This window comes from Eufriesea mexicana, unplaced genomic scaffold (genome assembly GCF_001483705.2).
Source record: "Eufriesea mexicana isolate 0111107269 unplaced genomic scaffold, ASM148370v2 scaffold2913, whole genome shotgun sequence".
In the NCBI taxonomy this organism is placed as follows: domain Eukaryota; kingdom Metazoa; phylum Arthropoda; class Insecta; order Hymenoptera; family Apidae; genus Eufriesea; species Eufriesea mexicana.
Genome location: NW_016910993.1, coordinates 358,435 through 384,117, shown reverse-complemented (window position 1 = coordinate 384,117; position 25,683 = coordinate 358,435). Strand labels below are relative to the sequence as shown.

General features: G+C 31.6%; 3 protein-coding genes and 1 long non-coding RNA gene across 7 annotated transcripts in view; 1 reads left to right on the top strand and 3 right to left on the bottom strand.

The window, feature by feature from the left end:
- Positions 1 to 57: 57 nt before the first annotated feature.
- Positions 58 to 1,808, bottom strand: LOC108550723 (Golgi to ER traffic protein 4 homolog). Its single transcript, XM_017904552.1, has 6 exons — positions 1,677 to 1,808; positions 1,513 to 1,591; positions 914 to 1,148; positions 693 to 831; positions 454 to 594; positions 58 to 368 (listed from the first exon to the last, which is right to left on the bottom strand). Exons 1-6 carry the CDS (start codon positions 1,787 to 1,789, stop codon positions 119 to 121), a joined length of 957 nt encoding a protein of 318 aa, XP_017760041.1. The 5' UTR covers positions 1,790 to 1,808; the 3' UTR covers positions 58 to 118.
- A 910-nt stretch (positions 1,809 to 2,718) lies between these two features.
- On the top strand, positions 2,719 to 5,887 carry LOC108550721 (uncharacterized). The gene is made up of 6 exons (XM_017904546.1): positions 2,719 to 2,959; positions 3,467 to 3,709; positions 3,841 to 4,219; positions 4,315 to 4,702; positions 5,013 to 5,135; positions 5,359 to 5,887. Exons 2-6 carry the CDS (start codon positions 3,468 to 3,470, stop codon positions 5,493 to 5,495), a joined length of 1,269 nt encoding a protein of 422 aa, XP_017760035.1. The 5' UTR covers positions 2,719 to 2,959; position 3,467; the 3' UTR covers positions 5,496 to 5,887.
- The window catches only part of LOC108550722 (methyltransferase-like protein 9), a 93,302-nt gene continuing 72,901 nt past the window's right edge, over positions 5,283 to 25,683 (bottom strand). The window contains exons 4-7 of one of the 4 annotated variants that reach the window (XM_017904548.1): positions 14,815 to 15,027; positions 9,560 to 9,947; positions 9,379 to 9,490; positions 5,283 to 5,431 (exon numbers count right to left, since the gene is read on the bottom strand). In XM_017904548.1, the coding sequence (XP_017760037.1) occupies positions 5,427 to 5,431; positions 9,379 to 9,490; positions 9,560 to 9,947; positions 14,815 to 15,027 (718 nt within the window). In that variant the 3' untranslated portion in view covers positions 5,283 to 5,426. Of the gene's footprint in view, positions 5,432 to 8,454; positions 9,501 to 9,559; positions 9,948 to 14,814; positions 15,028 to 25,683 lie in introns of those variants that run through there. The other 3 variants (XM_017904547.1, XM_017904551.1, XM_017904550.1) reach the window with 3 other exon arrangements.
- On the bottom strand, positions 12,896 to 13,583 carry LOC108550724 (uncharacterized). Its single transcript, XR_001890437.1, has 3 exons — positions 13,149 to 13,583; positions 13,008 to 13,084; positions 12,896 to 12,918 (listed from the first exon to the last, which is right to left on the bottom strand). It is a non-coding gene; the product is annotated as an uncharacterized LOC108550724 (long non-coding RNA).

The following is a 25,683-nucleotide window of genomic DNA, read 5'->3' as shown; positions in this document are numbered from 1 at the left end:
ATACAGTACCACTATAGTATATATATATACTATACACTATATATACTTTTTACACATACACACATACACGTACATATATATGTATATATGTAAAAGTTCATGTTCATGTAACTTTTAATCAGTCAAGTTCTTGTGCTGTTTGCGAAGTTGAAGCTGTATTTCTTTGTTCATCATCTGAACCTTCATCTTCAAGACCATTAAAAAAAGATTGTAAAAGTGTACCAACTAATCCTTGATTACGAGGCCGCGGAGATGGAACATTAAAAAATAATTGCCCTATTTTATCTAAGTACTGTCGATAACATGGATCTCTATTTAAAGATATTTGATATTGTTCACAAAGTACTGTAAACACAGCGAGTTTACCACTGAAAAATATGAAGTACAAAATATGTATATTACTACAAATTATATCTTTATTTATTAGGTAAGTAAATCAAAGTTTATACTCACCTATCAACTGTTTTTAGTAAAAAAAATAGAAAATTCAGTAAAGGAAGAAGATATGGTGGACCACTGTTTATTTTTGGATGTTGTGAAGTATAAGAATTGAAAACTTCCTGTGCAGTTGTTTTATTTTGTAAACAGAGGTATCTGAAAAAAAATAATAGTTCTCTTTAAATATCTATTATAATGTTTTTCAGTACTTTAGATATAATTTGAATATTGAAATTAATGTAGTATATACTTACTGCAAAACTGCCTGTGCTATAAAAAGATCTGTTTCATTCTTATAACCACGTTGTTCATGAAGTTCAACAAGCATTGCAGCACATCCAGAACCATCTCTACTATATATGAAATGTTGCCTTGCCATTACATAATTTTTTTCTAGAAAAAAAAAAGATAAAATATATATATTATTCCAATAATGATTTCATATTTAAAATATTTACTATTTTGAATTAATTACCTCTCCAAAATACTTGTGCTATCTTCTGATGTAAATCTGGGTGACCTATTTTATATTCTGTACCTTTTATACTCCATCGAAGAGCATATTGTACAAATACATCTCTTTCAGGTGATAAGGAACTCATTATACTGAACAAGTTTGTAATTTTTTCAAAATAATCTTGAGAAGGTTCTGTTCCTGATTGCGTTAAAACATTTACAAATAAAATTCCTACATCAGCTCCACTTGCATGCTACAAATAATAAAAAATAATATAACAATATTGTTATATTAATATAATATGAATGAATAATTGCAAATATGATTGCAAAATATATAATTCGATATTATATATTTTTATCAATTGAAATAAAATAATCACATTTTTATATTTTAGAATATTTTAGAATATTTCAGCTTTTTTACTTATAAAAAAGAATTTTAATAGAGCAAACATTAATGATAACTGACAATGAAATTTAATTATAGATTGTTCGAGAAATGAATTTGTAAATAACATTTAGGAATGGGTATTATGACATCATTTTGAAAATATTACGATTAATGATATATTTATAAAATTAATAAGAATAAAAAAAACAAAATAGATTACATACTTGTTCATGCTGTAATAAAACAGTTGAACCATTGTATAGTAAATCCAAAAGTTCCGAATACTTTTTCTGCCCAAGATATCTGGAAAGAGAGGTTAAGCAATCATATCAATGACTGTATAAAAACGATTCTTTGACGATGTTGATTAATTATATTGTTGGCCCACCTGAAGTATAAAGTTCTATACATTTGATGAGCTTCATAATAATTTTCCGAATTTATGGATGCTTCTAATTTTGCTAAAACTCGCTGAGTAGCGTGATTATACCGCGAGGCCATGTTTACGCTCTTTGGAATATTGTTTCTGTTTTTGTAATTGGTATCACTGTTGTACAAGCAATTTAAATTTGAATTTTCTTTAAAGTTAAAATTTAATATGATCATGGATAAGAGTAAATTAATATATAGTGTTGCGAACACTATAAGTATAAAAGTAAATATTATCTAAATCATAAAATAAATATGAACCGATCGTTTATGATACTTATTATTATAATTAACGTAGCGAATGAAAGCATGCATGGATTTATATTTACTTATAATTCTTCTTTATGCATATACATAATTACTAAGTAAACAAAATAGTAAATAATTGAAGATATAAATTTATTTTTATTATATTAATTGCATACATTGTTTAATGCATACGCCATTAATAATTAAGAAAGTAAATGTTGAATTCAGTACACATTGCTACAATTTTGTAATATTTTTATAAATAATAAATTTTCATAAATAATATGAAAAAATCTTTGTCAGATTATATTGTTTAATATCATATTTATAAATTTATAATAAATACTATAAGAACTATTGGATTTATAAAAGTAATATTAAGATATTAATTATATAATATGTAAATTTATATTAAAATGAAAAATTACTATTATTAAATATTATGTACATTATATGTGAGTATTTAACTATTCATATTTTTAACATACAAAATATAAAATAATTGACTTATTTTAGAAGATATAATTATACCATTTAATTAAATACAATATAGTCAAATACAAATATTAAGTATATTACGGAAAATATAACATTTTACTGTTATTAAAATATGAATAAAATATTACAGATTGGGTCAAATCAAAATCATGATATACGATTCTCAGTTAATTTAATCGGGAACATTTGAAAACTATCGAACTAATATCAGTTGCAAAAAGTAATATTGATAAATGCGCAAAGTGGCGTCGCGTAAGCGCTGAAATGTAGGTGTATACATACGTGGATACGCTAAAAATCGTGAAGGTAACGCGCCTCTGGCGGCCAGCCGCGCAAACAATCCTTGCGGAAATAATTATCACGATTTATGTTATTTGTAAATGTGAGGAGAATCATTAATGAGGGTATGCCAAGTAGCGGCGATTAGGGTAATAAACGGGTCCTGTAGTGTTCCCGGTTACACTTCGAGTGAGTGAAAGTCGTGCTCGGTACGGGGTGAGTGTCCAAAACGTTCATTCCCCCCGCTTTTAAAGGGGGGCGGTGGCTCGCATCAGTGTTTTTTTATCGTTTCTTTAGACGTCTTCATCCCGAAAATAACAATGGCCGGAGGATTTGAATATGCATGGATTTTTAAAATGCCAAGCTTGCTACCCTGGCAACCTACACACATTTTCCTGACCCTTTTTTATTACATGTGTCAATTAGCATCGGTACGGCTACTGTACATCTTAATATTTTGAACATTAGTTTTGTACGAATTAATTATACAATCTGTACAATTCTGTAAATTGATTTATAATATAATCGTAAGATTGAAATTAACGATATTCTGCCAATTAAGATTATGTTACCTCCTATAAAAATTTACATCATAAAATTACACATAACTTTAGCAATTGATTTTAATCTACTTTAATGTTTATAATATGCTTTTTAATTTTCCAATTGTAAAAATTATGTCTCCTTTTTACACAATTAAAGCAAATGATTTTATTTATACAGAATGGACTTGGCAGAAACTATGAAAAACATTGTTGCCAAAGGTATGCAAACCGAAATGGGACCACCAGGTGGAGGATCTGGTTACCCTGGTACACCAAGTAGTGCTGGTTATGTTACTGAAAAGATGTATATGTTATTACAAGCCTATCTTCAAAACAAAGGTTGGAATCCAAGCATCGAACTACTGCAATGTTTTTCTGAATTCAAGGATGCATCTATGATTCCAAGTGCTGCTTACTTGCAGTAAGAATATAAAATTTCTTATTTTTTATTAATATGCATTAATATTCATTAATGGTTTCATAAAACATAATCTTTCACATAAGATTGACAACATTTGTATTGTTTATACATATTTTATAATATATAAATAGGATGATGGCATCAAGAATAGCTTTGGACTCTCAGGGAAGATTAGTTCTTAGAGAAAATGGAAAGATAATATTGCCCTATGAACATTTTGCAAATGCTGTGATGTTAAAGCATATGAATGGTCCACATGGTCTACATTTGGGCTTAGAAGGGACAGTTAGAGCTGTTATGGAATCATACACTATTGGGCGAGAATGTTTTGGTATGGAAAAAGAATTTATAATAGAGGTGGTACAAAATTGTCCAAATCCTGCTTGCCGTTATTACAAAAATCACCTTGAATTAAAAATGGGACATATGGCGCCAACTTACATTCAAGAAAATGAAACAACAGCTTCTCTCTTACGTAGTAGTTTTCCTCATAATACAGATTTTCAAGCAGTAAGCATAAGAGTTCTTTTGTTATTGATGTACACAGATTTGAAATTTATTTTTGTTTATAAAAATCGATTACATTTCATAATTTTACATTATAGACATTAAGCAGTGCTAATCCAAATACTCACATGGGAGGAGGATCAACAGCAGATTTGGCAGAAATGAGAGGTGCTGGAAACCAAATGAATCTTCAACGTCCTCCAAGCCGTCCATCATTAAATATTCCACATCGACCTGTGTCACAAGAAAAGAAAGTAGCCACTGGAAAGCAGCATTATGAATCCTTAGTACCTAATATTCCAATGTCTGATCATAAATTAACAGATTTCTTAAGAACAAATTTGGATAATTTGGACAACCTCAGTGGATTAGGTTTGGGAAATCTACAAGGAATAGGGAATGCGAATAAGGATTTATTAGCTTTACATAATGGAGCTTGGCCATTGGAAAATGAGAAAGGATCTCGGGCATCTTCAAATTCAGAAGGTTAGTAAGTTATACAGTATTCCATCTATGAAATTCAAATTAATAGATCATATAACATTTAGTCTATAAAATTAAAGTTATATTTGGAATTAATCACAAAAACTGAAAATAATATAATAATCATCTAGTCTTCGAGACTTTAGTTTTTATATAAGATTTTTATAATACTTTGTAGTACAGTAAATTAAAATATAAATTATGTTTAAAAACAAAACATTTGTTTATTCTTTAAAAAGACATTTTAATCTTATAATCTTTGAGATTATATGTTAAATAACAAGTTTTGAATAAAATTTTTATTATTTTATAGGAGGACAAGAGAAAATAGTAAGGGCTTTTGCAGAAGTTATGAAGAATATGGCAAGAATGAAAGCTTGTGTACGTCCTGCAATGTGTAAACCATATGGAAAACAATCAGAAGCTTTGCAAAAAAGTAATAAAATGCATAATCTATCATGATCTATTTTTTAATATAATATTTTTGTAAAGTTACAAATAAATTTTTTTTATAAATTAATTATATGTTACACAATACCATATTGACTTTGATGTTATCAGATATTAAATACTGCTTCTGTGGTTACTTTTCGTATCTCACCAATCTTTCTTCATTAATAAAGAAAAAATGTATATGTTTTGTATTGATTTTGTTACAGCACTAGTGGATACAATACAGCTTGTACAGTCGTTAAGAAGTTTCTTGCCACCTCCACATATTCCTGTCTCAAGCTGGAAAAATGAAGATAAACATCGATTAGATCATACGGGTACTCCTTATCTCCCATCATTGTAAGTATCTCTTATGGTTTATATTTTAAGTATACCCTCGTTACATGACTAGAGATATCAAATAAAGAGTTATAATTTTTATGCAGAAAGACTGGAGGTTTAGAAGAGTTATGCGAACAACGCAAGTTAGACTAAACAAATGTCTTCGCTTTTTAAGCGGCAGACCAAGTTTTGTCTTTGCGCTCTATGATGTTCTAGTCATGTGGTGTATATGGGTTAGATGGGTGTTTTATATTTAAACAACCCGAAGGATTGCTCAAATGTTGTTGGCGTTTAGGACTTCAAAATACTAAGAGACAAAACGAGTCATGCGTGGACTGTGATAAACGTGGGTAGTGAAAAAATTTATATATAGTCAATCGAAACTCACACCGTTATTTCAAATTCGAATTAGCTTTATTTTATTGCTATAAGTTTTCTTCGAATTTTTATGATCTGCCTATGGGGCTTATTTGAAAACAGTGTGGTAAGATAATTTTGAATTATCTACTTCAAGATAAATAATTTGCATATTATAAATATGTATTAGAAAATGGCATTTATATTTTATTGTTGTGCATTGATTTAACAGTTCACCACTTGTGTTCCAATGATTACCTGATCAACATTGTATTATAAAGATTCTTTGTTATATAAGTAAATCTTATGTACGTATTGGAAGTTTAAACAAGGTGTAAAGACTAAATTTAGTCTTGCATGTAAGCATGAAAGGTTTGCTAATTAGATATTATTATAAATACTCTAAATACGAGAGTATAAATAAGCAATTGTAATTCTTGTTGTCGCTCGACGACCTCGCATTATTTAATTTCTGAATATTTATTACGCGGCTATGAGATATTGTTTTGATTCAAATAATTAAAATTATGACAAAATTATCTAGTTAAATTAGATATTCAATTTCTATATATATATATATACGTTTCTTAAAAATTGTACTGTATAAATTATTGTTTATTTATAAAAATAGGTCAAACATATATTGTTGTTATGTCTAGTATTATTATCTGACAAGTTAATGTTAAAACTTGTAATAATTTATAAGCTCCATGGGCAGTAACATGCGGTGTGCACATATAAAAAAAAAATCATTGGTCAATTCAATAAATATTTTTCGACAAATAAATTATTTCGTTACTATATACGACTAAAAAAAGAAAATAATAAAAAATGACATTAGAAAATTTTTGAAGCGTGATTTACATTGATGCTCAAAATTTTCTCTTTGTGCACTAATATTACTTATAAACGGTATTACCTCTGGCAACCACGAAATGAGTGATAAATTGAGAAGAAAAAAAAAAAGAAAAATAAATATTATGCGTTATCTCAATCGAAATCCTTCGATAAAATGCATTTTATTTTGGTTGTAGAAGTAAAATCGTTTTAAACTCAATTGTTATACGCATATCTGCGATGGTAAAATGTTTCCTTCTTGCTCGATAATATCAAAATATGAACTATATGTTTCTGAATATAAACAATAAATTTGTGTAATGATTGCGTGGGAAATGAATGAATGTTAGAATCTTCTTTGTACGCAGGTTCGGTGAATGTAAAGTTTCGGCTATCAAATAGCAAAATTTTATATGAACGTGTGTGAATGCGTGATTCTTAGATAACTTTCTATAGACGTGTCTGTTATAAAACGCATGTATATTTATTTGTAACATCTGCAGTGAATATGTCGATCAATTGTTAACAGGGCTCAGGTTTCTGTGATTTGCACGATACACCTGTATGTGTGCTATATTTTTAATTTCTTCTTTTAAGTTTAAATATTCTTACATTTTTGCTATATATGATAGGGGGTAATTTTAATCGTTTGAAGTATTTCCATTAATTTTGTTTAGATCCATTAATGTTGTTTAATATATTATACAATACTAAAAAATATGTAATATGATGATAATCTTTTCATTATTAATATACAAGCTGATAATTTGATATCTTCAATGTAATATAATAAAATTCCAATTTATTTAGGAATTATTTAAATCAATATTGCAAGTTTGTACTGAAAATGATTGCATTTTACATTTTTAGGTTATACTTTTGAATAGCACCCACAGCTTATCATCATGAAATTTGCAAGGGCGAAAGGGGGAGGAAGAATAGATCCTAAATCTAAAATTTTAACTTCAGGGATTTAATAATTTCCAAAATATTAATAAAAAAACATTCTGCAACTTATTTATCGTTTGAGATGTATAGAGTATATTATTTAATCATTATTATCATAACGTTTTATCATTAATGGTTAAAAAGAGAAGTCGTTTTTACATGGGAAGTCGTCCTATAAATACAGAAGTTTATATTGTTATGTATCTACTCGGAAACTATTAATTATCTGACACTAAAATTTTAGATTCAGATTTTTCTTCTTCTACTACTTCAAATTACAAATTTCGTATTGATTGGTCATGGATGTTAGTTAGAAAAATATTTACTTTTTTAAAACTTTAAATAATGTTTTATGATAATTCATGTTATTTAAACAACATAAATATTCCAGCTAAATAAAATTAATATTAATTATACTCACTGGAAAGTATATTAAATTGAGAAAATTATTAATAGTAAAATATAATGTCTAGGAGAAATATTAGAAAATATAAAGAGTATTTAAAAATTAGTTATATTATCTGATATATGTTTTTTAAAACATTTTTCTGCTTGTACAGGCTGCAGAATTATAGATGTTACTAGATATGAATATTGAACAAAGACAACAAATACATGTCATTTTTATAGTTTGCTATGATTTAGTCTCATTATGTGTACCTGGTGTGGGTGTACATATATAACAATATACAAATAACATGAAAAGTAAAACATCAAATTTACCTTCATTTTATTTTATTCATATTTTTCTTCATATCTTAAACTAACTTAGTTATTTTATTTTGCTAGGTAAAATATTGAAAAAAGTAAAAATAAATTTATAAATGCATTTTGTTGATTTAATTTAAGAATAAAATTTATAGTTGAATGGAATTTTAAACTTGTTGTTTATAAGATTTTGAAAGTATTAGAAGTGAATCAATTCTGCAGTTTCCTGTGTTTTGACTCTGCCTGAGATTACCACGCAAAGCTGGTACAAGTTGTGGTTTTAGTTACAGGTCATCCACATTTGGCACACAAAATGTTATTCATTGCGCAACACATTCGACCTGAAATATCACCGAAATTTAAGTCCTGTATATTTTTTGTTTTTGTTAATCGACATGATCTTAAAGTAAGGCTGCTGCAATATTATCTAAGTAATTTTTGACGATTTACCTGTTACACGCCAAAGTGTATTTGCAACAACTAAATGGACCTATTTCTTCTAGTAGCTATTATGAGACTAACGCAAACGTATCACCGTTTGTCTTGTTGTCGAAGCGTCGACACGACTAAGCATATCCATGACTAAGACGCTACGTGTATGCCAAATAAAAGGAAAAAAAAGAAAAAAAAAAAACGAAAGAGGGAGCACGGAAACAAAGTCTGATGATAAAAGGTACAAAAAACCAAGTCTCGAGACAAATTAAACGTTTTAGATGTATGCGAAGTTGGGTCGCGACCGTGTGAACTGTTGTTCAGAATCCAGTTTCCAAGTTTTATCGCTCTCATGTCATATTTAATACCAATAGGAACCGTGTACAAGTTTTCTGCACCTTCTGACTTTGACAGTAAGATCATTGTAAAATGCGCACCGTCGTTGTTCGTTTATCAATCGCATAAATGGACAATCGATGACGATGATGAATTATAATACACCAATGCTACCGCTGTATTTGCACATTAAGCTCGTTGTCGCTTGCCAGTATTGCTCTTCTGTATTCTTGCATAATTCTAACTGATGAACAGCAATCATTAAAGTTTTTACAAGTGTGACTTGCCTGTATTACATTTCCATTCGTGACCAGCCTGTTGCTCGAGTATGTTGTTGCAGCGTTCTCCACCAGGTGACACTGTATCTATCCAATCGGAAGCAGAGTATCGCGGGCTATCCTAAAAGCTTCTAGCGTATGAGACTTTAGAAACGTTTATTCCTAAAAATTCACAGGATTGTGTACTAACTGGCTGTGCCTCTAGAACGAATATCACGTCGTCGAGAAAGTAATACGCCTGACGTAGGTCTCCTTCACAGAGGTAAGGCAGTTTGCTCCATGCTAGACACCTTAGACCCAATGGCGCGAAAACTCTGTCGACGAGGCTAGCTATTTGACCTTCTAGACCGTTCCCTTTTACTGGCAGATATTCCGATGGTTTGTGATCGTCTCTTTCACCAACTTCCACGTAAGGGCTGAAGGGAAGAACCAATGCTATGACCAGACGACCTCCTGGAGCCAAAGACGACTTCAGACGTCGAAGTAGAGTGTTAGGTCGATCGCAACGGTCCAATAGGTTCAGACAAAGGATCACGTTGAAGGGACCAGTCTCGTACCATTTCTCTACATCCAGTACCCTAAAACATAATAAATGTATGTTTTTCTTTCTATTTCATTCTCATAGCATATTATATACGTGTCCTGTTTGAAATTTGAAAAAGATGATGATATGTTGTTATAATGAAACCACACTAGGTGTTAAACACTTTTTCTTATCATTTTATACGATTTATTTAATAATTTGAAATTTTATCTGCGTGTTATTTGGTCAAAGTATACCAACTGATTCTAAGAGGAGAATTTGTAAAAGGATCTTTGGGTATATAGAATTATAGGTAACTCGAAATGCAATTTCCTAATAAAATTTTAAATAGTTTTATGAATATCGCTTTTTGATAAATTTCAAATTTATTCAATTTATTTGACAATTCATAAATAAGTTATTTAATAAATTATATAGAAACTAATTTAATCAAACCTTCTTTTTATTTTCATGTTTTTATTTTTTTAACCTTGTAACATTTTTATTTTTATTTTACTGTTAAATTCTGAAAACTTTAAATGACATTTTTTACTTTGTATAATGAATATACTAATCAGTATGAAATTGATAAATTTATACGTTGTAAAAACAGAAACAATTTAGACTATGTTCTTATAAACTATGTTTTATTTACTTTTCTCGCTTCTGTATTTTTGATATTTTTAATGACGCAAAATATGTACAGTACTTAGATTGGTTTCTACAATTTTGTTCCATTTTTTGGTAATAAATTAAGGATAGTTGTACATTTTTCTTAAAATTCAAAATAACGATTGTAACTATTTTTAAACTGAATTTTACATAAATTTATATAATACATAAATTTAATGCTTTATATGCAAAAAGGAAAAGTAACGAACATAGTATACATCGTCAATGAATTTTATTCATTGTTAGTTGTAACGATATGATAAATCTAATTGTAAGATAATACCGATGATTTTTATATTTCGAAAAAAAAATGATCTTAAAAATTAAAATTTAATCAAGATTCTTGTTTTACTGAATTTAATAATTTTTCTTTCTATATTTTGTGTCATTAAAAACAATAAATTTGTGGAAATAAGTAAATACACAAAACTAAAGCATTTTACATTTTGATTAGAAACATATAAAGTACTTTATTTGAATCAACAATTCACACAAATGTTAAAATTATTAAAAATCGCAAACAATAATTCAAATAAGAGTTTTAAGAAGTCGATGATAAATGTTTTGGACTTACGGTTATTAATTTATTAAATATTATTAAAATTGATTATTAACGATAAATTACAAAAATTTAATAATTTCGTCGCTTTAAGTAAAATCTGAATTTAAAAAATGTAAGGATAGTCGTATAAATTAGTTACGATAGATTATAAATTAGTTTTAACAATAGTGCTAGTTATTTAAAAAAAATACGTAAGATAAGATAGGAAAAATGACAAAAGATATCAAATATTTGAAAAATTTATATCTGATGAAAAATATTTATTATTTGAAGTTTTTTTAACTGTTATCTGGAATAATTTTTGCGTATTAAACATTTTATTACTATTAACTTTTTTTTATGTAAATATAAAGTTACCGCATTGTTTATAATTCTTTTTTAATATGTAGATATGTAAATAATAATAATGTTAGTATTATTGTAAAATTTTTAGAAAAGAGGAATGAAAGGTGAGAGTAGATCATCATAAATAATAAGAGGAAGAAGTGGTAAAATTAGATTTGCTTTAAATTTTGTTTTGCTTTTGCCATATAAAAATACATATTTGTTTAAAGATTTAAGCATAATGCCCGCATCACATTTTTTACTGAGAGTTTAATATTGTTATGCTTAATAATTTTATTTTTAATATTTAAAAGTTGCATCATGTATTAATACGTATACGATAAATCTAATCGATTCTAAGAATAATAAATTGTGCAGTTTTCACATTATTTAGATACATGAATATTTGCATAAAAAATTTAATACTATTGATATTGCACATATTAATTAATTTAAATAAATTACATGTTTTGTTGGTAAATATATATGCATTAATATTATATTTGAACTATATTTTAGATTGTAAAGAAATTTTTTTAAATTTCCATAAATATCACATATACTAAATATTAAGATTGTAATTAAATGTGCAACTGTCATATCATATAATCACATTGAACTAAAAGTTGAATGTTAATCGATAAATATTAAATTTTTTTAGCAATATTTTATTGGACTTCAAAATAGTTAAACTAAAAATTACACAATTACAATTCAAATAATTTATTTTGTTATACTTTTAAAATATGAATACTGTAACAGGGTGCAACATTATTTGTGGGATATGATTTAGTACATCCAATACTTAAAAACAATAAAATATATTCACACTACCATATATACTCGTATATACATAACTTTATCTTGCTTACAAGTAATAAATTTTATATTTCAATAATTTAACCAAATAAAAATTATCTAAACAAATGATATTAAATCAACGAAATTTGATTTAGTTAATCAGAAGATATTTTTGGATAAAAATAAAAAAAGAATAATACATAGATTTAAAAAATACAATGTTAAATTAAGATAAAAATTAAAGATAAAAATTAAAAATTGAAAAAAATAATCTTAAAGAGCAGTAAGGCAGATTAAATATTGTTTTAATTGTTATTGTTATTCTATTTATCCATGTCCTCCTGTCGAATCTCACAAAATTTTCTCCAATTAATAAGCTCAGGTATCACTACCTACAGTAAACTTCCTAAAAAATAAAACAAAATGAAGAAAAAAGAAAACAAAAAGAATAAGAAAAATTGCATAACATCAAGCCATAAGGATATCATCATTCTGTAAGTAAGTACATACCATAAAAATGACAGCGATTAGAATAAAAATTAGTCATAAAATTAGTCGTAATTGCAAAGCAAAATCAACCATACGTTCGTACAAACCTATTTTTCTTTTATTATTTTCAAGCATCGAATTTGTTCTCTACAACTGGGGGTCCCACATAATGCCGCACCTTGGACACGATCGGAATCAAAGTTACTCTTTACTCTACGATGACTGCATCTCTAACTACTATCTCGTATTCTTGGTGTTAACACGTACTTCTCTTGCTATTTCTCGTCGAAGATCTTCATTCGCGCCTATAGATCACGGAGGGGGAGAGGGGGTTCTAAACTCGTCTGGAAAAGAGCAAACGGATTTCTATAAAACGTTACGGGTACATCGCACTCTACGGACATTTACTTAAAATTCGAACAGTCTCGGATGCAACCGTATCGACGCGAGACAGGTCGGGTATAAAACCATCGTAAACCTCTACTCCAATCAATTCGGTGCCATAAACTTGTTAGTAGCGCACCACGGCTATTACATGCATCGTCCACGACGACATTGCGAGGTTAGGTGTGTCGCCATCTCTCGGGTACCATTGGTTTAAGCGACTACCCGCTTAATTAGGCAACTATGAGCAGCTTCTAGAGTCCGTGTGTTCCATGAGCGAAGAGTGTGTGTTCTAGGCTAGGTGTTGATAAGCTTTCTCATTCGTCGTCACCTTTTAGCGAAGAAAATTGAAGGGTTTACGTCGAAAACGATCCTCATCGATTATTTTGAGCTTTTATTCCAATAACTTTTTGTCTGACATTTCTTTTTCTCTTTAAAAATTGATAAATCGACAAGGGATGCTTCGATATGAACCTTTCAGTTGTTTGTTATATATACATATAATTTCAATACTTATTAAAACAAATTTATTTATTTATTATTAATTATATATCAATTTTTAACATTCAATAAATATCCCAAACGATCTTAATCCTACATGCTTCAATTTTCTGGTTTAATTTTTCTCTCAATAAGCTTTTTTGATTTATCTTAATTTATTTAATTAAAGTATTTACTAACTTACTTTCATTTCTTACAGGCATAATAAAAATATATGGTAATAAAACATACTTGATTAATGATACCTTAGTCGTCCACTAAATTTTCTAGGAAGCTCGCAAATTCACAAATATTTATAAAAACATTAAAAAATTAATTAATTCAATCCTTTTCAATTATGTAATACCCTGTATTATTAACCCTTTTAGTACCTTAGAGCCAATACATTCCATTCCATTTTTAATATAATTTAAATAAATAATGTAATAATACAATTTTGATTTATAGGATATCATTTTCCTTTCTTTCTTAAGTATTATACAACTATATACATCTCGCAGAAAATAAAAAAAGATGCGAAAAAGTATCTTAATTTTGCAGAAGAAACATGTTAATTTTAACAGATGCCTCAAAAATTGTATAGTTTTTAAGATATTTTTAGCAGATACTTGGAAAATTTATAAAGTACTATAAGGATTAATCCTTTCGCGAGTAGGCGTTTGAAAGCAGCCATAACCAGTTTTCATTTGACCCTAGCGCCACCACAGTCCATATCTCCACTAAATGTAATGTAAATACTGCATATATCGTTGAATTATTTCCCAATTTTACCGATATAATCTTAGAATTTTCTTCTTATTGCTGTCATATTGCTGACATAAATTTCATTGTATTGATCGTACTCGTAAAAGGTCTAAAAAAGGGAAACATTATACGGATACGTATGCAACATTTGCATACATTCCATTAGTTTCAAGAGGCACAAGAAATTATAGATAGCGCTATTATTTTGCCGTGTACTGTACATTTCAAGCACTCGTGGACTCGTGAAATTTCAATAAAAACAGTGACACGTGTGCATAAAATAAAGATCTCCCAAATTCCGTGTATCACCCCAGCGTATAGTGGATTCTCAAAATTTCTATTCAGCCATTTCACCCGGTTAAGTACAAGTTACAAATGGATTTTTGCCTCTTTTTACTTTCACTTCGGGGGATGCAAATTGAAGGAAAGATTGAACGTGACTTACGTAAATTTCCTTTTCGCCAAGGCCCATCTCATCGGTGCTGATATGTCTGTAGCGTAAACTTTTTCGAATAGGTGAGCTACGTGAGCAGTGGTGGCACCGTCACCTGCCCCTAAATCCACTACCGAATGCCATGGCCCAGAAAAGCCGCTGGTCTCCATTAATTTTTGGAATTGTTCACTGGAAAAGACGTGCATGGAGCCGCGGCCTAGTAGCCTGAAACAATTATTTTTGTTACATTGGAATCTGAAAATTAAAGACAGATATAATATGGGCCGTTTATTTTGAAAGTGGTGTAAGTCCATTTAAAAAAAAAAATGAGATATCAAGTAATTTATATTTAACTTAGTGTAAACTTTTTATTTATAACAAGTTAGTATTTAATATCTTAAAAAATGTCAATACTTTGTTCAATTTAAAATTGGCTGATAAAAGAAATTGCGTAACTATTGATTATGAGAGTGGTGTAAGTTCAATTTCCATAGATAGGTGGCGGGGTCAGTGGTCACTAGTGACTACACCTGTTTTATTCCACGTGTTGAAAGTTACTATTTTAGGTTACTTATTTTACTTCCCTCTAAAAATGGATGATTTCATATTAACATCAGATAGTGATATAGGTAAGAAGAAATAGTAAATCAATATTATTTTATAATAATTGAGAACATCAATGGGGAACATAGAATTTAAAACTTTAGATTTATCACCTACATGTCGGAGAAAACCGCAAAAATTTGAAAACATTCAAAATGGCGCCTTCGTATTACGATGCCAGGCCTATTACATACGAAAAATATAAGGATATGGAGCAGTTATTACCTTATATACCTCCTGTGCATCATGAATATTTCAAAACAGTGCCACATAAAGAGCATAAATAAATAATACCAATATCTTATGTTAAGTTTAACAATATATAAATATAATTAACGTCCAAAATAAAAAATACTACTTCTATTTTATTTCTTGTTATTATTTATAAGCAAAATTGGATTTATATGAAATATATTTTAAGTGATATTTAGATTTTCAAAATTAAAATTAAATGATTTTTATAATTGACTAATTATGAAAATGTCCATTTGTAGTCTGTAAATTATTTTAGTTAAATTCGCCTAAAAGAAATTTATATAATCAATTTACATATTGATAAATTAATAGAAACATTGCCAAACCTGACGTAATTAACCTATATTTTTTAATTGACAAATATGTTAATCATTAATTTTCTCAGAACAACAGAAAGTGGACTTGCACCACTTTCAAAATAAACGGTCCATATATTTAGTTGTTTTTCTGAGAACACTGATTACTCATCATACAATTCAGCACCTGTTTGGAAGAACATTTTTCGAAATAGGCCTTTTTGGATTATTGCAATTTTTATAATCTATCTTTTATCACAGTATTATTCTACATTATTACAGCATTATTTTTCATTTTATAAATCTTTTCAGTACTAATCCTACTTCCAATGAATTCCTCAACACCTTGAATTGAATATTTCAACTGTCAGAAATGGTAAAGAGAATATGGTAGAGAAAAAGTATATTCGACAGAAAGTGAATTTTGCAATTTAAAAAAAGAATCCCTTACTTTCCAAAATATCTGTCTCACCCGTTTGGAAAATAATATTTAAAAAGAGAAACGTGTTTAAAGTTTCATCTATAAAGTTAAATCCATGCAGTCTATACAAACTCATGTAAACCTACATATAGTTTTTCTATACAATTTAAAAAATTAAAAAATTTGTCTTCAACTATGGTTACTTTAAATAACAAAGAAAGTCTCGTATCCATCACACACGAAATTCAAACATGTATTCCCTAATGCGTTGATCGTATAGCAAGATAAATCCAACTTATTACAAGATAAAGTTGTAAACGTCGAGATTTGGTGGTGCGCAAGGTCGGCCGCAGAAGAGCGAAGCGAATAAATCAATGCAACGGTAACACATATTTCAACATCTCATTGTGCGGGTCGATGGAGCTTCCATGATCGATGAAAGGCAGCTGCATATAGAAATCAAAAGGTCCGGCGTGTTTGTGGTGCAGTTTAGTCGGCAGAATTCGATGATGTCCCGTTTCGGAGGGAATCCTCTGGTCGACGGATGTCGAGGGCTCACGGGGAAAAAGGGCGAGTTCATTTGAAAATACCAGCACTGCCGCAACGCGGCGCATAGCGGTGGCGATCCATCAATGCCGCGGAACGCGGGATTTTGATCGTGAATTCGGTTACCCCCGGCGTTATAAATAAGGCGATGGTGGTCCCGTAGTCCCCTTCTTCGAGAGCCCACCTCGATTTTTCTCCCTCTCTCCGCTCCTGCGCTCGACCGTAGCCGGTGCCATCAATTAACGAGCACCTCCTGGCCTCTATTGAATAATAAATAAAAATAAGAAAAAAGGAAAAGAAGAACGGACAAAGTAGGAGACGAAGAGAAGCAAGGGAAAAGGAAGACGCTGAGGGCAGAAGAAGGGGATAAAGAAGTGGATGAAAAGGAGGAAAAGAAACATGGAGATCTGGTGGCAGGATTTTTCGTAGCATCTTTCTGTTTCCTTACCTTGTTCTTTATTCTTTCCACGGATCATTCACGATCTTCTCTCTTCTTCTCGCCATCTGTTTTCGTTCGTTTCTTTTCATTACAGTCTTCCTTTTGTTTCCACGTTTCTCTGTCTCTCTTATACCGGTCTGTTTACTCTGCCGTTCCGTTGGGCTTGTTTCCATTGTCAGTCTCCACCACCATGGTCGCGTATAACCTGTACACGGGTCTCCTTGTTGCACGCTGGAGACGATCAAGCAGTGAAGAATGAAAGAAATGGAAAGGGAAGAGCGCGTACGAAGGAGAAAACGATGGACTAAGGGAGAAGTGGGGAGAGAAGGGAGCGGTAGATACACATACGATATACACGCGTGCGGCTCACAAATCAGGCTTGCGGATCGTAGCGGCTTCGTCGGCGGCGCGAGCGACAATTAATTCACCGCTTTTGCTCTCGGCTCCTCTTCTTGGACCCCATTGTGTGTACGTACTCGTTCCACCCTCCACCCCGCGACCCAATGTTTCTCCCAATGGAGAATCGTTCGGGGCCTATCGGTGCTTCCAACGTCGCCCTGTTTTATCGAGCGATTCCGATCCCTCTCTTCGCCCTTTTTGCTTTCCACGACTTCGTCGGGGGCCCCCTACCTTCTAAAGCCCCGTCTTTAATTTCGACCCTGGCGTCACGCGGTCTAGAGAAGTCCGATGCGCGCGCGGCTGCAGCGTTGCCAGCTTTAAAAAGCCGATTCTTCGCGAATTGCGTGTTGCGTGAATTTTCAATCGAGTCCTTATTTGCATCAATGATGCAATTCTCGTTGTTTAGTTATGTACTTATTAATGTAGTTTTAATTGTTAATGCGTGTTTACACTGCTGCGGAAATTGAAGTGAAGTGCTCTTATTTCTTGATTATTAGTATTGAATATGAAGATGTTGAATCGCAATGTGTATACATACCGATGTATATTTTATGGTTAGAAATTACCATAAACATTTTAAGATTAGAGTAGTATCGGATATCGAAATATTCAGTTACAGTGTCTATGTCGATGTTATACTTAATTAAGGTTAAGCTGCAATAACATATTAATAGTTTTACGAAATTTCTCTTAGCTTGTAGGCAAGTTTACTGATTTTTAAATTTTCAGATTCGATTTTGTTTTTTAAGTAGAACGTATAACAATACTTCATTCTATTTTTTTCAGTTTTTTTGTCACAGAATGTCACATTGTTTATGTCAGAGTTAGCGATCTGACTTATCGATCAATCTAATCGCGACATCTTTTATGCTGAATTTAAAATTCAGAATTTAGGATATTGCATGTGTTACTCGAAAGGTATACTGCGTACAAGTCGGACAATTACAATTACTATAACGTATTATTGTATCGTAAGTATTGCATCTTCTACTATAAAAATATAAACTCAATCTGTAGAACCCAGCATCCAAAATTCATTTAATCCATCACTTTATATTAAACCATATACATAATCCGTATTATACATTCGATTTTCGTGCTATAATCTGTTTGCTCAATCGATAAATATGTATTATTATATTATTACATATTGTACCACATTCTAAGGAAAAACTGCACACAAATTTCAATAACAGGTAACAAAACTTACTCCATCGATATGGATAATCGCAGCAATACCAATAATCTGAAAGCACACGCACTGTTTCGATATTAAAAGTAGCTGACTGTGATAGATTTCAATACGCTGACGGCTATTCTACGGCTGATATTAACATGGATGGGACAGTGGCTGGTATAAAAGTGATAAGGATCTTTTTCTAGCGGTCCTGGACGATTATTTACAATTCCAGCCACCCACTCGGTCCGAGCGCTGGTTCAATTTTTGCCGGCCGACAGACGGCGCTGGTTCAGTTCGCTATGGCCTCGGCTTTTATCGGTGGGGGCCTCTCGCGGTCGCTCGTAAAATACCTCGAAGGGCGAGCGCGTAGTGTTAAAGAGGCGCTCGAAGGACCGTTTACCTAATAATAGCAATAATATGTAAATGCGATGCGTATCAAGCCGCCATCTAAAGAATCCACCCCGCTACGGGCCTATTGTTTGCAAATCCCCGTTTCAGCCGTGCTGCTCTCTGCTGGATTGCTACGGAGCTCTCGATACACTATTCCTTTCTCTCTTTACCGCATCACTTTGCCCGATAGCTGTCCTTCTCTCTCCCGATACTGGGCGCACAAATAATCGAAGATACGTTAGCATTACAGAAACACACCTAAAGACAACGATGCGAGATGTGTCGCTTTGCATTTTTCTTTCTCTTTACGATTCTGGTCTTTGCACTTGGGGAATTGTAGGTCATGCAATGTTTTTATCGACCGAGCGAGAAGAATATTTTCTAATATATTTTAAGTTCTATTTATTAAGTTCTGTTTTTAGAATGAATTGCAGGTTAGATTCTGGAGGAGATGGATTCGGTGAAACTGATTGTTAGATAACCAGACTTCGAAGTCTCTAAACTTTAGTCAGCAGAGAAATTAGTTGATAAATGTGGCTATTATGTTCAAATCAAGCTGGTTATTCTGGTTTTCACTTCAAGATAGAAATTTATACAGTACCAGGATTACTTGTGTAATAATCCAAGGGTTAGACATTATCTCTTTACCAAACATAGCTTAAGCTGTGTTCTAATCGAAAAATGATATAACTATAACTATATAAATTATGAAGCTATATAACATCGTTTATAGTTCAAAGTTTGCATAAGTATAAGATATATTATATATATCAACTATATATAAAAAGGTACTTCTCTATTATCTTATTTCTTATTGTTATTTGAGCATTACTATTTACAAATGAATAAAAATGACTGTCTATAGAAATTTTGTTTTTGGTGTTTCATGCTTCGCAGTTAATTTACCTAACATTCTAAATTATTTTAAAAAAAAGGATAGCAATTTTTAGAATACCCTGAATTTCTGAAGAAGGATAGGAATTTTTGGAGAACCCTGTATCTACGATTCCTCGAGAAGTTAATATAGTTCCATCGAGAAGCTAACAAGCGAGTATTTATTAATTTACTTAACATCCTAAACTATTTCTCAAGAAGGATAGCAATTTTTGGAGCACCCTGTATCTACGATTCTTCCAGAAGTTAACACAGATCCATCGAGAAGCAAACAAGCGAATATTTATTTATTTACCTAACATCCTGAACTATTTCTCAAAAATTATAGTAATTTTTAGAGCACCCTGTATCTATGATTCCTCGAGAAGTTAATACAGTTCCATCGAGGAGGTAACAAGCGAGTATTTATGGATGCAAAGTTCGATTCAGCGTAAACCGCTTTAAGAGGTACATCGACGCGGTACAATTATAATTTGATTGAATCTCGTCACGCTCGAGATTCCTCAGGTTCTGAACGCCATTACATATTCACGTCGTTACATTCGGCACCGGTGTAACTCTGTAATACAACGTGGAACTTTTCGAGGTACGCCCTGAATGGATTAATGAACCGAGTGACATGGGATCTGATTGGGGCAACACTTAAGGAATCCGTCCAGTCATCCTTACCTTCGTTTGTCGTTCTCAACGAGCATAACGCGCTATCCTGACCTTTCTCCTCCTTTTTTTATTCCTTGTCACCTTCCTTTCTCCTCTTTTCTTTATTTTTTAACATCGTTGCTCTAAATTGCCTCTTGACTTTCGTCGAAAATGTCAGTTTTCACTGATATTTAATTATAATAAATACTTGGAAATATAGAATTATAAAATCAATTATTTAATTTTGGATTTATTTACTTTTTTATTTTTCACCACTGTTGCTCCAGATTGCCTTTTGACTTTCGTCGAAAATGTCAGTTTTAACCGAAATTTAATTATAATAAATATTTGGAAATATAGAATCATAAAATCAATTATTTAATTTTGGATTTATTTACTTTTTTATTTTTCACCACCGTTGCTCCAAATTGCCTTTTGACTTTCGTCGAAAATGTCAGTTTTCACCGATATTTAATTATAATAAATATTTGGAAATGTAGAATTATAAAATCAATTATTTAATTTTGCATTTATCTTTTTCCTTTTTAACATCGTTGCTTCAGATTGCTTTCCGGATCTCGTGGAAAATGTCAGCTTTCGCCGATATTTAATTACCATAAATACTTGGAAATATAGAATTATAAAATCAATTATTTTATTTTGGATTTATTTATTTTTTTCTTTTTTAACGTCGTTCCTTCAGATTGCTTTCCCGTTTTCGTCGAAAATATCAGCCTTCGCCGTGATTTAGTGGTTAATTGTTTGAAAGTATAGAAATTTACTCTTTGAATTTATTATTTAATTTCAAGGTAATATTTTTCGACATTCGAGGATAATGAGGTTCCGCAACTTCTTTCGAGCCATTTTTATTTCTATCTATAAACCAGCCTGTACTCCACGAATTAATTGTTTTATTATTTTTTAATATCGGAGGAAAATAATGTTTCAAAATTTCTTTTCAGTCATCCTAACCTTTTTCCGGAAAGATAAGTAGCTATAATCAATTCAGATTTACTAATAATTACTTTCGATTACATTAATATTTGAGTACATTGAATCACGCATACCTGATTAATACAAATATCATTACGGTACAATTCTCAGCTAAAACTCTACTAAGATCACATCGTGTCACTTTGTATTTCGCATATCGACGAGAATCAATTTCAATCGTGCACTTCCTACAATTACAAAGTCAAATGTCGAGAGACAACGCGGAATCGGCAAGTTATCCTCGTGAGTTATGTTTATAACTTTCCCGATAGATTCAATAGTCAATTCCAGGGGTATTACTTTCCCAGGATGCACTCAATCAATGTCTGCCAGCCTGAAAAATGTATTTCGAATTGGTGAGAAGCAAAGGGATCACGGCAGCTTGAAAAATCTCGCAGATCGTTCGCCAACTTTTCTTCCGAAGAGCTTTTCGTACGTTTACAAATTCAAATCGACCGTGAAACTTTTAATTCCCAGCTTCTCCTATATACCGACTGTACGCTATAAACATTAATAATGGAACGAGTCGATGTGCGGATCTTTACCTACTTTCCTGCTATGTCACATCATTGTTATCGCCTACACCTGCATCACGCCATTACGAAAATATCAAAACCATAATCGACGTCTTTCGATGTATAAGTCGTTCAGAAACCAATGAGATTAGGTCTATTTTTTGATATTTTCTGATTTTTGTAAGTTTTGATGGAATAAATAATATTCTTTTTAGTTATCAAAGGATTTAATCGTTGCTTGCTTTTTTTTCTAGGTTAAGTAGTCCTTCTTGTGAAAAGAAGGCGTTTACAGTAATTTTGGTAGATTTACGTATTAAAAAACAATAATTTTTTGAATTTCTGTTTTCTGGACTTAACCCTAGTGGTTTCTAAATGTCTCATATACCATTTTTAGGTTAGGTAGCTCTTCTTGTGAAAAGAAGGCGTTTACAGTAATTTTAGTAGATTTACGTATTAAAAAACAATAATTTTTTGAATTTCTGTTTTCTGGACTTAACCCTAATGGTTTCTAAATGTCTCATATACCATTTTTAGGTTAGGTAGCTCTTATTGTAAAAAGAAGGCGTTTACAGTAATTTTGGTAGTTTTACGTATTAAAAAACAATAACTTTTTGAATTTCTGTTTTCTGGGCATAACCCCAATGGCGTCTGAATGAGTCATCCACCTTTTGTAGGTTAGGTAGCTCTTCTTATAAAAAGAAGGCATTTACAGTAATTTTAGTAGCTTTACGTATTAAAAAACAATAATTTTCTGAATTTCTGTTTTCTGGACTTAACTCCAATGGTTTCTGAATGTCTCATATACCTTTTCGAATTATTCGATTAAGAAAACTCTCTTATAAGATAGAAATATGGGAAATAACTTCCCAATTTAGTTGTTCACCTTTTGGCTACAGGCGTTAGGGGAAATTGAAATTCTGTAAGAATGGTATTTCTATTTTTATTCTTATTTTGTAATTTAAAAAGAGTATTCGTTTTATTGAATTATTCGAGATTATGGTCTATATACTATGGTCGTCTATGGTATCTTTTAAATCAATCGAATTGCTGAAATAAATATTAACTTCTTGTACTACGATAACGAGTCTAACTCGTCGTGAGTTTTCCATACTGAACCCCATAAAGGCGAATTATATTCACGTAAGACCGAAATCGTATTTAACGAATTTTAACATGCGGAGAATTTACATGATTTTATTGAGAATAAAGTACATATATACTGTGGCTAATTAAAATAAAATTATTTTACAATGCACAGGTTCTAATAATTAAATCATAGTGCACGAGTTTAAATATCGCGCCATGTACAATAGCGAAGCAAAGAAAATATAATGTTAAATTTAAATCAGGAACACTAATTTTTCAAGAAGAAATTATATTTTATAACGATGACGAAATATAATAGTTTTATTTAAACGTAATTACTTTCCACGTTTACGTCGAGTATACTCGTCATGGAGGAAAAATGGCTTTTGCCATTTTAAGTACGATATAGGTGAAAGTGAAATGTATTCGTAATTTTAACACATTTTAATGCTTTAAAGTAATATTATATAATAATATAGAATATATTTTAGATAATATTCGTAAAAATAGTGCATCATTTAATATAAATATATTTTTAATTCTAAATATTATTTCATTTACGAATCAATCGAATTTTAAATTCAATAAATTATATTGACGAGCCTGTAAGCGAAAATAATTGATAATACTTTTTATTTCGTTATAATTTCTTTCAATTTTACAGCGTAGTGCATTTACTCAGTTCTCGTCGAATATACTCGTCATTGAAAATTAAATTTAACACTTAAAGGGTTAATGAATCATTTTTTGGTTAAAGAAAGAATAACGCTATTTTATATTATCAATACCGATATTACTTAATATTTCTTATATATTTTTCCGTATTAAATACGAATCTAACAGGAAAAATTGTTTATCGTAAATAAGAAATATAGATTTTCCAAAGATAGTAATTTTTTCCCAATATTTTTATCAACTGCGTCATATAGTTATAACCTAGCCATGAAAAATCAAATTTAATTCATAATCGTATGATTCATCCTTTACTGAAGATATACTTTGAAGTTAGGTGAAAGACACTGAAAATCATAGGATATGCTATTGTCATGCACTGCACATGCACTATACATGCACTGTATACAGTTTCAAGAAAATCCCTATTACCATCATTTCTTAACCAATTACATTCTTCTTACCCCTAACCTCAATTCTATCAAAAACTTCAAGTCGTCACTTAACCTTTACGTTCTTTCAAATTATAAATCGTACTATATTTTGTAGAAACATCGTCTATCTCTTGAAGTTTAATGGAACAATGTTTCCATGAAAACGTCGCAGAGGTGCAGTCCGTTTCAAGCAGTCTCGTCGTCGCGAACGAAAAAGGACGACGGTCGAAAAAGTCTCGAGATTATGCGAAAGAAAGCGGACGAGCAAGGAGCCAAGGGTCTTTCGTTTCGATATCATCGCTCCTCATACTTCCTCAAGTTTCCTTCCCTTTTCTTTCTCCTACCACGATTATACAATCGACGCTCTAGGTTCCACGTAGAAGCGCAACGAAGACCGGACGTGAGCATAAGCAAGAAGAACGATACGCTCAACACGGCGTGTGCGCAGCTAGTGTGTGTCCGCGCCGACAATGTAGACGGCTGTCGGGTTCGTTCGGCCGTTCCCGTCGCTGCTCGTGCGCCTGTGTGCCATGGTAGGGGATAGCTTATTTCACCGGTGCACGAGAAGCCAGCGCGCAGTGGGGCAACCGCTGTGGTGGGGTGAACATTGGACAGAAGGGGGAGAGAAACCAAGAGCGAGAAAAAGATGCGAAAACGGTGTCTTACGAAGAAAACGAGGGGAGAGAAAACGGAGAAGACAGAGAGAAACGTATCGTCTATTTAGCATTCCCCCTTCCGCGGCGACGGCGTCTCGTTAGCTGGTTTTTCGCTCCTTCTCCTTCTGCCCATTCTTTCCACTCGCAGCGCGGGTGTGAGAGACGAGTAGAGTTCCAAGAGGGATGCAAGAAGGAACGGAGAGCGGAAGAGAGAAGCGAAAGAGAAGAGGGGAAGGCGGACGTAGCTCGAAGCTAGGGATGCTGGGTAGGCGTGGACCACGGACCACCCTGTTTACAGTGGTGGAGGGGAGGCCACGCCAGGCGTGCTGGTGGTGGCAACGGAGTACAGAGCATGGGTAGGGATGGTGGATAGGAGTATCCGCGGACAATAATTACTATTATACACGTCGGAGTTTTGCAAATGCTGTCCTCCTCCGGGTAAAAAGGATGAAACGGGGAAGAG